This window comes from Oratosquilla oratoria, unplaced genomic scaffold (genome assembly GCF_046742065.1).
Source record: "Oratosquilla oratoria isolate Oo_2021 unplaced genomic scaffold, ASM4674206v1 SCAFFOLD96, whole genome shotgun sequence".
In the NCBI taxonomy this organism is placed as follows: domain Eukaryota; kingdom Metazoa; phylum Arthropoda; class Malacostraca; order Stomatopoda; family Squillidae; genus Oratosquilla; species Oratosquilla oratoria.
The window spans coordinates 369,563-382,639 of NW_027467760.1; the positions used below are offsets into that span (position 1 = coordinate 369,563).

The following is a 13,077-nucleotide window of genomic DNA, read 5'->3' on the forward strand; positions in this document are numbered from 1 at the left end:
CTTTCCTAAACCCACACTGTTCCTCAACAATTACTCCCTATATTCCTCTCCTAAACCTCTCAAAACCCTCCCATATATCTTCTCAACTACACTCAGACAAACTAATTCCTCTGAAACTACTACTTACATTTGTCCCCTTTTCCCTTGTAAAGCAGAAATATTTAGGCACTCCTCCAGTCCTCTGGCACTCTACCCTCCCTTAGAGACACATTAAACAGCCTCACTAGTGGAGGAGGAATGGGGATGGTACAAGGCGGGAGTTGCATGGTGTGCAAAATCTGTGTGTGGAACAAGGAGGATGGGAGGAAATAGTAGAAAGGGTAGTGAGTGGTGGGATGAGGAAGCAAAGAAGGTTCTAGAAAAGAAGAATGAGCTTTCACAGATTGGTTCCAAAATAGGACAAGGAGATCATATGAGAGGTACAAAGAAAAGAAAAGAGAAGTAAAGCATAAGATAAAAGAGGCAAAGAGGAGAGTAGATGTGAAATGGGGTAAGAGTATGAGAGAAAATTTTGAAAGTGATAAAAAGATATTTTGGAAATAAACAAAGAGAAAGAGGAGGGGAATTAAGTGAGAAAGGGTGAAGGGTACGGATGGAGAGTATGGTGTAGGAGATGGCAGTAAGCAGAAGATGGGCAGAGTAGTTAAGGGAGTTACTAAATGTGAAGGAGGATGGGGAGAGAGGGGTGGTTGCAGTGGAAAGCACTAAGAAAATGAGTGATGAGTAAAGAAAATGGAGGAGAAATGGGGAGGGATGGGGTGGGGGGAGTTGTTTACCTAGTTGTATTATATGGGAAGGGAGCTATACCCGTAGTGACCCGTCATTATATCTTTCAGCATCAAGTTTGTTTTTAGATTCTTGAATAGTATTTGCACACATTGTTGCCTTATCTAATTTATTACAGATATCCACCACTGTGTGGGAAGCTATTCTTTTTCAGATCTCATCTATAACTATCCTTTTTGAGTTTCCTTTCATGTCCTTTTGTTTTTCTCTTGTCCCACTTTGATAAATCACCTCTATCTAGGACTTCCATTCCTTTCATGATTCTATAAAGAGTTGCTACAGTAGATATCCTTTCTCTTCTTTGTTCCAGGGTTGGTAGTTCCAATTTGGACAATCTTTGATCATATGTCAATTTGGAGAGTGTTGGTGCCATCTTTGTTGATGCTCTGGGGTATTGACTGTATGTTATTGTGGCAAAGTAGCATGGAGTTGATACTTTAGGGTCTATATGGGGCGCCCCTACGGACCAGACCCACACATCATTTTGTCTGTGTCATGCCCTAAGCTCAGTTTTTGTGTTTTACATCAAACTCTAAAACAGAGTTTGAGTAATTCATACAATCCAGAGTCTCAGAGAAGAATCGCCCCTTTATAGATACATCCAACACGCCAGGATAAAGAAAGAAGATATACAAAATCACTGAAATATTTACTAACACAACTAGTGAGAATATCTCTCACTTACAAAGTACCGACAATGTGCAGAGGTCGAGTGCGGAGGGAGCAGCGTGGGTATCTGCACCCCCCCAATTTATACCCCAGCCGCACAACACAGGTGCTATTGCCCAAGCACCAACTTATCTTAATACATATATTCCTATCCCTATCTACCCAACTCCACACATCCATTACTTCCTTTATTTATGCATGGAGAGGGTTTACAATAATTCCCTAGCTTATACCTTAACCTACAAGACAGTGAGGTAGAAAAGGAGGGGAGGTGCTAATTCGTCTCATTCTTCTTGGTTAATGCGCCCCTTGACCTCAGCTAGCGGGCGGCGTTGGTTTCGTACCACTCCGCCGCTTGCCTACGAGAGCTTTAGCGCGCGTTCTAGGTCAACAGTCTTAGCGGACAAGGAGTCATTGTTCATTCTCACCCCATAGGGCTAAGGTGGTCAAGAGAGGGGACGCCGTCTTCACAACCGTTGGACTTACGCCGCTCCATATTTGGTCCGTGTTATAGGTCACGCCGAGGGGTTGCAAAACAGTGTAGTCATGCTCCAGGAATGAATATGTCACATCACGAGTATGAACCCGGTGTGACGTGACATACATCCCCCTTCACCGGACAAAAATGTTCAAACCTGCGGAGCAAGGGTTGAACATTTTCTGTCTGGACGTGATAGGGCATCAGCAATCATGTTACTCTTCCTATAGTCAGGAGCCACCAAGACGGGACGACTTGAGAGAAGCCTCTTGCACTCATCAATAGCTGCATTTGTGCCTTCATTCCACCTGAAAGGATTACAAGAGAGCATGCGGATCAAGGGAGCGGTCACATCAGCGAGGTTTGGACAATACCTTCTATAATAGTTCACCATACCCAAGAATCTTCGGATCTCCTTCTTCGTCTTCGGGACCTGGAACTCTGCAATGTCCTTCACCTTAGCTTCTACTGGTGAGATGCAATTTTGGCCAACTTGATGGCCTAAGTACTCAATAGTGCTCCTTCCAAAAGAGCTCTTTCTCAAATTTATGGTGAGATGGGCTTGGGCCAACCTGCCAAGCAACTCCTTTAGCTGGTGAAGGTGATCCTCCCAACTGTCAGAGAAAACTACGATGTCATCTGAGTATGCCTTGACACCGGGTAATCCCTCAACTATCCAATTGACCAGGCGTTGGAAGGATGCTCCGCTGTTCTTCATTCCAAAGGGGATAACTTTATATTGAAAGTGCCCTTGTGGAGTAACAAATGCGGAGACCTCCGATGCTCTACTAGTATGGGGGATTTGGTGATACCCCTTCATTAGATCCAGCTTGGACAGGAACCTAGCTGCTGCAACCTCCTCAATGAGGTCATCAATTCATGGAAGAGGGTAGGGGTCTGCCTTGGTCACAGCATTCAGACGGCGATAGTCCACACACAATCTCCACTCACCTCCGGGTTTCGGAACCAACACAGCAGGCGAAGCCTAGGGGCTCGTGCTTGGTTCCACCGCTTACCAGTCAAAATGGCCCCGGGCTAGTCATAACGGCCTCGCCTTCATGGGTGTGGTTAAAACGGCCTCGTCTTCATCAGTGTGGTTAAAACGGCCTCGCATTCAGTGGCATGGTTAAAACGGCCTCGCTCTATTATTAATTGCTTATGTAGCTTTGTTAAAAAGGATTTCTTCAATACCTAGCTATTATTATTTTGTCATATCTATGCTTTAGTTTCCGTGGAGTTGGCTTTATAATCCTTAAAACTTTTTTTATTATGCGTAATTTCATGTAAAAATTAACACATGGTTGTATTATTTGACCTATTGTCTATAAAATGTGTGATTTCCATGTAATTCGATCAGAGATAAGTTACATTTTTATCCTCTGCAAAATGACCAACTAGCTCATAGCCGACCAAACTCGAACAAGGACGTTTTTTTGCTTGAATGCATAATTATATAAAAAAAAAAAAAACTAGCATATGGTTGCATTATTTGACCTATTTTCTTTAAAATGTGTGATTTCCATGTAATTTGATCAAAGAGAAGTTACGTTTTTATCATCTGCAAAACAGCCTCGCATTCAGTGGCGTGGTTAAAACGGCCTCTCGCTCTTATTAATTGCTAATGTAGCTTTGTTAAAAAGGATTTCTTCAATACCTAGCTATTATTATTTTGTCATATCCATGCTTTAGTTTCCGTGGAGTCGGCTTTATAATCCTTAAAACTTCTTTTATTATGCGTAATTTCATGTAAAAATTAGCACATGGTTGCATTATTTGACCTATTGTCTATGAAATGTGTGATTTCCATGTAATTTGATCAGAGATAAGTTACGTTTTTATCCTCTACAAAATGACCAACCACAGCTCATAGCCGACCAAACTCAAACAAGGACGTTTTTTGCTCAAATGCATAATTATATAAAAAAAACTAGCATATGGTTACATTATTTGACCTATTTTCTTTAAAATGTGTGATTTCCATGTAATTTGATCAAAGAGAAGTTACGTTTTTATCATCTGCAAAATTACCAACCACAGCTACGATTTGTCCAGCCCGCCATCTGTGATCATTGGTGGTATGGATCAAATTACACTCTATTGAGTTTCTTACTATTGTGTTATTAGTGTTATAGATTGCATGTAGTTGAATTATTTCAACTCTTTTCTTTAAAATGTGTGATTTTCATGTAATTTGACCAGAGATTAATTATGTTTTTAGCTTGTGCAAAATGACCAACCACAGCTACAAATACCGTAACAATTTAGCATATGGTTGCATTATTTGAAATATTTTCTCTAAAATGTGTGATTTTCATGTAATTTGATCATCAAAGTGAAGTTACGTTTTTACCCTCTGCAAAATTATCGACCACAGCTACGATTCGTCCAGCCCGCCATCTATGATCACTGGTGGTATGGATCAAACTTCACTCTATTTATTAAGTTTTTTACTATTGTGTTATTATTGTAATAGACTGCATATAGTTGAATTATTTTAACTATTTTAAAATGTGTGATTTTCATGTAATTTGACCAAAGATGAAATATGTTTTTAGCTTGTGCAAAATGACCAGCCACAGCTACGAATACCGTAACAAATTAGCATATGGTTGCATTATTTGACTTATTTCCTTTAAGATAACTTATCTTCATGTAATTTGATCCAAGAGAATTTACATTTTAGCCTCTGCAAAATTACCGACCACAGCTACGAATTTAACGACCAGACACGACCAAGGACGATTTTTGCTCAAATGCAGAATATTACGTAAAAAATAGCATATGGTCGCACTATTTGAGGGATTTTCTTTAAAATTTGTGATTTTCATGTAATTTGACCCAAGAGAAGTTGTTTTAACTTCTGCAAAATTACCGATCACAGCTACGAATACCCTAACAAATTAGCATGTTGTTGCATTATTTTAACTATTTTTAATGTGTTTTTCATGTAATTTGATCAAAGGGAAGTTACATTTTTAGCCTCAGCAATATTACCGACCATTTTTTTTATTATTATTATTATTATAGGTTTATTCAACAATATTAAATACAATTAGACATACATATATACATTTTTTTTTTTACAAATTTACGACCAAGGACGGTTTTTGCTCAAATGCACAATTTTATGTCAAAATTAGCATATAGTTGAATTATTTGAACTATTTTCTTTAGAATGTGTCATTTTCATGTAATTTGATCGAAGAGAAGTTTTGTTTTTATAGCCTCTGCAGAAGTTGTTTATTTCTTTATAATACAAAGATTACATAAATATTTCATGCAATTAAATACCAAAATTTCATTAAAATTTATTTAAAATAGGAAATACAAAATTTATAGACTATGAAATATCACATTACATACATTGGAAAAAGAAACTAACGAAGCAGAGGGCTTTTGTATTTTATATTCAGTGCAAAAAGTACATAGTTTTTTTTCGTGTAGGGTTACATTTGACGGAATCTGCGATATATACCGCCTGGGTAGACACCTGTGGTGCGTAATTACATGATTATATTAGATTAGGTTTGGTGGGGTGAAGCAGGGTCGCACTGGCAGAAGCGTCAGGTCGTGGACGAAATTATCCACAGTCCATGCCACGTGATGATCGTGGTGTGTACAATCATTTTATCTGCTCTTTTGCTTATTTCTTTACAGATAAAATTGTGAAGTTTATATAAGTTCTTGTATTTGTTCACTGATGGCATGGATCATTTGTAAATTTATTGCAGTTTTTGTATAGCAAAAGTTTGTTCTACATACATACATATACCAAGGCTTTTTCCCCCTTCCAAGGGAGGTAGCCAAAAAGGGGAAGGCATAAAAACACTCCCACCCATTTCATCCCTAAATACACTCCACACCCCTCCCACCCTCCCTCTCATCTGAGCACCTCCTGGATGACGGGTCATCCCTGCCCACCGCCCTGGGTCAGAAGCAGTGTCGCAAGACACTGCTTCTTAAGTATTACAGTTTACGTTAGAGAGTTGTAAAGCATTACATATTTATTTGAACTTTATAGCTGAGATGTTTTTAGGATTTATAGCAATTAGCAAACTTACACTTTTTAAATGTAATCAACCTTTTGCATAAGATTTTACCTACTTATTATTCACACTTCATCAAGTATCATATAAAAGAAAGGTCAGTAGCTACCATTTCAGTTTATTCTAAGACTTTGAGAAGTATAGGCTTGCATGTTCATGTTACCATGGAGGTCATAAAGACAAATAGGGGTGGAGTGAAATTGTGTTACAATGGTCATGTGTATGTTAAAAAGTAAAATAAAAGATTATGTAAGATGGCAATGTGTTAAACAGAGGAGTGAAAGCTGTAAAGGAGGCTTGACCAGCGATCTCACGGTAAGTATGAGAGCCACGATATTTTACTTTTTCAAAAAGTTATCTCCTGGTAGATTTTGGTAGCTATACAGATTTTCATTTATATTTAGCATTTTAATTAGTAATATGATACATGTAAATTTGCCTAGCCACAATCTAGATCCTTAGCCACAAAAACAAACTATAGGACTTTATGTACGGTGATGCCCAAATATTGAAACTTTGTCTTCAACTATTATTGAATCGTCATTTTTTTTTATAAAGTTAACCCATCTCGCTAGGCAGCATCGATCGCAGTGGCCCACTTGTGCACGGGGATCCGGGACGCAATCCCTCCGGACAATATCCCTCCTGGACCGAATCTCTCCACAAAAGTGAGGGCGCTAGACAAAATCCCCCCACGTTATTCATATTAGCAGCTCTCCCATTATATATCATCACATGCAAAGCAACTTACCTTACCGAGGTGGTAATAAATACAGAACAGACATTCATATACTTGGTTGAATAAATCATTTATGGAAAAAGTTTTTTTGCTTCACTACTACACCTTACAAACATATATGAAAACATTATATATATTAGAATACATAAGTAAACATATGCTCATGTATACAGTCAAATATGATATGGGAATATATATTAAAATGCATTAATATATAAATACATTGTTATATTAAAATACATAAACATATACTCATGTATACAGTCAAGTATTATATGGGAATTATATTAAAATACATTAATATACAAATACATTGATATATTAAAATACATAAATATATACTCTGGGATGGATTGTGTCCAGGGGGGATATTGTCTTGGGGGATTCTGTCCAGGAGGGATTGTGTCCAGAAGGTATAGATCATTCAACTTTGAATATTCAACATTCTTAAGAAATATTATTTGAGCAATTATTCCTTTTTCTTTCTTTTTTATTTTCTTTAAACTAGTTGTGGTAACCGAGGAAATTTTGAAATACACACAAAAAATTCCAGTTGGACATGGTAGCCCCACATATACAATCTTATATTTAAACTGCCATATTTTGAAAAAGACCATTTATTTAATTACAACAACAAACTAACAAAAAACAAAAGAACAAACCAGAGCATTTTAAGTTTAGCATTTGAAAATTCATCTGCTTTATTTTGTACTCATTATAAAGTTTAATCTTTGTTTTGAAATACAGAATTTTCCACTTCTGCTGACTAAATCATCAACGATTTGAACTGATAAACTTCTCATTATATAAAAAATCATAAGCGATTTCAACTGACCAGCTCCTCACTATATCATATCCTCTTCAATAATTCGTGTCAAGCTGACTAAATCATCACCAATACAGGAACAACGGCGTTTAGTTTAAAAGAACCCAGAAAGATGGCGATAGGAGTGTGGACAATATAAGATGCGTTTCATTTCCAGTTTCGTTGTGCAATAAAAGAAGATGCGTTATGATCAAACATATCAAGTACAAAGAATAATTCTTGTACACATTATGGATGAAGAGTCCACGCTAACTAAATCACAATAATATTTGAATTTGTAAAATTGGAAAAATGACCACACCATTATATACAAATGAAATAAAATGAAGTTTGAAAATTGTACAATGACCACTTCTTCATAAAATTTATTGGTTTGGAACTGGTATTGTGATCAGGATAGGGACATCCATCGATTGCTGCGCGAACGATGGATCGATCGATAGCGCAGCGCGACATGACATATGTATATGTCATGACATATACATACATATGTATATGTCATGACATATACATACATATGTATATGTCATGACATATACATACATATGTATGTCATGACATATACATATGCCATGTCGTGCTGCGCTATCGATCGATCCATCGTTCGCACAGCAATCGATGGATGTCCCTATCCTGATCACTATACTAGTTCTAAACTAATAAATTCTATGAAGCAGTGGTAATTTTACAATTCTAAACTATTATTTCATTTAATTTTTATATCATGACGTGGTCATTTTTCCAATTTTACATATTCAATTATTATTGAGATTTAGTTAGCATGGGTTCTTCATCCATAATGTGTACAAGAATTGTTCTTTGTACTTGACATGCTTGATAATAACGCATCAGCTTTTATTCCACAACGAAACTGGAAATGAAACTCATTTCTTATATTGTCCACACTCCTATCGCCATATCTCTGGGTTATTTTAAACTTAACGTCAAATGAACTTAATACTAGGATGGTCCGCCCAAGATCCATACAAATCTTGGGTCCGCCGTTGTTCCTGTATTGCTGATGATTTAGTCAGTATGACACGAATTATTGAAGAGGATATGATATAGTGAGGAGCTGGTCAGTTGAAATCGCTGATGATTTGTCAGCAGGACAGTGACTGAAGAGGATGTGACATAGTGAGGAGTTGGTGAATTCAAATCGCTGATGATTTAGTCAGCAAGAGAAACTGACACGTACTAATTACTGAAGAGGATTTGTTATAATGAGGAGTTTGTCAGTTCAAGTCGTTGATGATTTAGTCAGCAGAAGAGGATACTCTGTATTCTAGAACAAAAATTAAACTTTATAGGGAGTACAAAATAAAGCAGATGAATTTGAGTGCCAAACTTAAAATGTTCTGGTTTGTTCTTTTATTTCTTATTAGTTTGTTGTCATAGTTAAATAAATGGTCTTTTTTCCAAATCCGGCAGTCTAAATATGAAATTGTATATGTGGGGCTATCATGTCCAACTAGAAACTTTTGTGTGTATTTTAAAAATTCCTTGGTTACCACAACAACTAGTTTAAAGAAAATCAAAAAGAAAGAAAAAGGAATAATCGCTGAAATAATAATTCTTAAGAATGTTGAATATTCAAAGTGAAATGATCTATACTAAAATGTCCTCCCTGCACAAAGGGGGCCACTGCGATCGCTGCTGCCTAGTGAGATGGGTTAACTTTATCAAAAGATGCTGTCAATTACTAAAATATTGAAGAGAAAAAAAACTAACTAATGAATTTTATTGGTTCGGGTTAGTGACGATTCAATAAGAGTTGAAGACAAAGTTACAATATTTTGTGCATCCCCGTACATAAAGTCCTATAGTTTGGTTTTGTGGCTAAGGATCTAGATTAGGGCTAGGCAAATTTACATGTATCATATTACAAATTAAAATACAAAATATAAATGAAAATTTATTTAGCTACCAAAAACTACCAGGAGGTAACTTTTTGAAATACAGCCTTCACTCCTCTGTTTAACACATTGCCATCTTACATAATCTTTTCTTTTATTTTTTAACATACATGTAACAATTGTAGCACAATTTCACTCCACCCCTATGTCTTTGTGACCTCCATGATAACATGAACATGCAGGCCTATACATCTCAGAGTCTTGAAATAAACTGAAATGGTAGTTACTGACCTTTCTTTTATATGATACTGGATGAAGAAGTGTGAATGATAAGCAAGTAAAAACGTATGCAAAAGGTTAATTACATTTAGAATGTGTAAGTTTGCTAATTGTTATAAATCATAAAAATATCTTGGCTATAAAGTTAAAATAAATATGTAATGCTTTACATCTCTGTAAAATGTAATACTTAAGAAGTTTTTAAACAAACTTTGCTATAAAAACCCACAATTAGAATATACAAATTCTAAAAATTTTCAAAACATTTATCCACTCATAATAATCTCACCTCAAAGTTCAAACAATGTAAAAACATTTGTTTGAACAAACTTTATAAAAATCATCAAAACGCAATCAGGGGTCCTTCAAACATGAAACAAATTAAGAAAAACATTTCTTTAATAAAATAAAATCAATTATGAATCTTTCAAAGGAAATAGTATTACATACATATACCAAGGCTTTTTCCCCCTTCCAAGGGAGGTAGCCAAAAAGGGAAAGGCATAAAAACACTCCCACCCATTTCATCCCTAAATACCCTCCACACCCCTCCCACCCTTCCTCTCATCTGAGCACCTCCTGGATGACGGGTCATCCCTGCACCCTGCCCACCGCCCTGGGTCAGAAGCAGTGTCGCAAGACACAGTACATCCACAGCAAGGCCGCTTCATTTAATCGGCGACCCCCCCTCTCCGTCCCCCTTTGCATATAAGGCGAGGACGGGGAGAAATCCCTTCGGGCTGCGTCAAAATTTACTCACACATACTACCCCACCCCCCACCCCCCCGCCCATTCCTCCTCATGCAGTCACAACATCATCCATATACAACCATTCTCCACTCACCTCTGTCTTCCGTCCTCTCCCTTCCTTCCTCAACAGACATTCCCCTCTTCCCCGAAGCCCCCTTCACCCCATCCATCCACCTCATCCTAGGACGTCCCCTCATGTTCACTCCCTCCACATCTGCCTTCCATACCTCTTTTACTAGTCTTTCTTCACTCATTCTTTCCATGTGTCCAAACCATCCTAATATTCTTTCATCAACCCTATCTCCCAAATCCTTTTTTACCCCTGTTCTCCTCCTCACCTCCTCATTTCTCACTCTATCCAGCCTAGTAACCCCCACCATACTTCTCAGACACCTCATCTCAAACACATTCAAACTCCTTCTCTCTTCTTCTCTTATGTTCCACGTTTCTGCCCCATACAGTGCTGTTGGCACAATCACTCCTTCATACAGTCTCCTCTTCGCATCCATTCCCAAATGTCTATTCCTCATTACACTCTTTAAACCACCAAGGCATTTACTCGCTTCTCTCAATCTACATTCTACCTCCACCTTCACTCCACCTTTTCCTGCTACACTTGCACCCAAGTATCTAAAACTATCCACTTCCTCCAGTCGCTCTCCCTTAATGTTCACTTCCAGTCTACTGCCACTTTCACCCCTTGTACATCTCATCACCTTACTTTTACCCACATTTATCTTTAGCTTTCTTCTATCACATACTCTCCCAAACTCTGCCACCAGCTTCCTCAATCCCTCCTCTGACCCTGCCACAAGCGCAGTGTTGTCCGCAAACAACAGCTGGCTCACCTCCCACTTTTCTCCATTTTCTTTAACCATCTCCAATCCCTGACTCACTACCCTAGCATTCACCTCTCGCACCACTCCATCCATGTATAAGTTGAACAGCCAGGGCGACATAACGCATCCTTGACGAAGTCCCACCTTTACTTCAAACCACTCACTCTCTCCATTTCTAATCCTAACACATGCTCTACTACTCTCATAAAAACTCTTGACAGCTCCCAAAAGCTTTCCTCCTATCCCATAAATCTGCATAACCTCCCACAGTGCCTTTCTGTCTACCCTATCATAAGCTTTTTCCAGATCCATAAAAACCCAAAAAACATCCTTCCCCTTTCCTATAGCTTTCTCACATATCTGTCTTACCACAAAGATCTGATCTACACAACCTCTACCCGTCCTAAATCCACACTGTTCCTCACCAATTACTCCTTCTGTTCCTCTCCTAATCCTCTCAATTAAGATCCTCCCATAAGCCTTCCCTACTACACTCAACAGGCTAATCCCTCTGAAATTACTACATTCACACTTGTCCCCTTTTCCCTTGTAAAGAGGAACTATACAGGCACTACTCCAGTCCTCCGGTACTCTACCCTCTCTCCAGCAAACATTAAATAACCTCACCAACCAGTCCACCATCACTGAACCTCCCTTTTTCAGACATTCTGCATGACATCCATCCAGACCAGGTGCCTTACCTGCTTTCATCATCTTTACAACTGCCTTCACCTCATCCTTCCTTATTTCTCCTCCATTCTCCTCACTCATCACTCTCATTTTCTTCGCATTTCCCACTGCAGCTATCTTTCCTTCCCTATCCTCCTTCACATTCAGCAACTCCCTAAAATATTCTGCCCATCTTCCCCTCACTGCCATCTCTTCCATTATCATCTCTCCATCTGTACCTTTTACCTTTTCTTCCCTACTTGATTTGCCTCCTCTTCCTCTCTTAATTTCTTTCCAAAACATTTTTTTATTACTTTCAAAATTTTGTCATACTCCTACCCCATTTCACATCTGCTCTCCTCTTTGCCTCCTTTACCTTTTGCTTTACCTCTCTTTTCTTTTCTTTGTACGTCTCATATGACTCCCCTGTCCTCTTTTGTAACCAATCTGTGAAAGCTCGCTTCTTCTCTTCTACAACCTTCTTTGTTTCCTCATCCCACCATTCACTACCATTTTTTCTATTTCCCCCTGTCCTTCTTGTTCCACACACCATCCTTGCACACTTTGTGATTCCCTCCTTGAACCATCCCCATTCCTCCTCCACACCCCTCTCTGCTCTATCCTTTACTCCCTCCCACTCCTCCTTCAGCTTCTTTTCGTACTCCTTCTCCTTTTCCAAAATAAACTGTTATCATTATCTTTAATCAAATGTTTTCTGATACCAATGCCAATTAATGCACACTATCTCACATAAGATCCTTAAAGAATTGTAATATTTTTCAAAACTACTCAGTCAAAACTACTCGTATTCTATTCTATCTTACCTTGAATTAAAAAGAAAAAAAATGGTCCAATAATTAAAAGGAAACAAAATTAAAATCAGAATAAAAAAATCTTAATAAAAATAATATCATAACCCCCAAAAAATCATATAGATTTAGATATGAATGCCATCAGGTTATGTGAGATTTTTAGAGTGTGAGCATTTGTCCATTTTTTAATTAAGGCTGTGAGCATTTGTCCGTACCCCATAGACCTCTGCATTGAGCAGACTGACCCACCTGATTCATGAAAAATACAAAAACGTTGTGCCCATGGAAGATTTTAATTACAGAATCATTGACTGGGAAAGGAAGCAAA

General features: G+C 37.9%; 1 protein-coding gene across 3 annotated transcripts in view; it reads left to right on the forward strand.

The window, feature by feature from the left end:
• LOC143024141 (uncharacterized) overlaps window positions 1–13,077 on the forward strand; it is a 139,025-nt gene that overhangs the window by 50,616 nt on the left and 75,332 nt on the right. The window contains exon 5 of one of the 3 annotated variants that reach the window (XM_076182928.1): window positions 1,891–2,061. The exons of 1 other annotated variant lie outside the window; for it this stretch is intronic. In XM_076182928.1, the coding sequence (XP_076039043.1) occupies window positions 1,891–2,054 (164 nt within the window). In that variant the 3' untranslated portion in view covers window positions 2,055–2,061. Of the gene's footprint in view, window positions 1–1,890; window positions 2,755–13,077 lie in introns of those variants that run through there. One more of the 3 variants, XM_076182926.1, reaches the window with a different exon arrangement.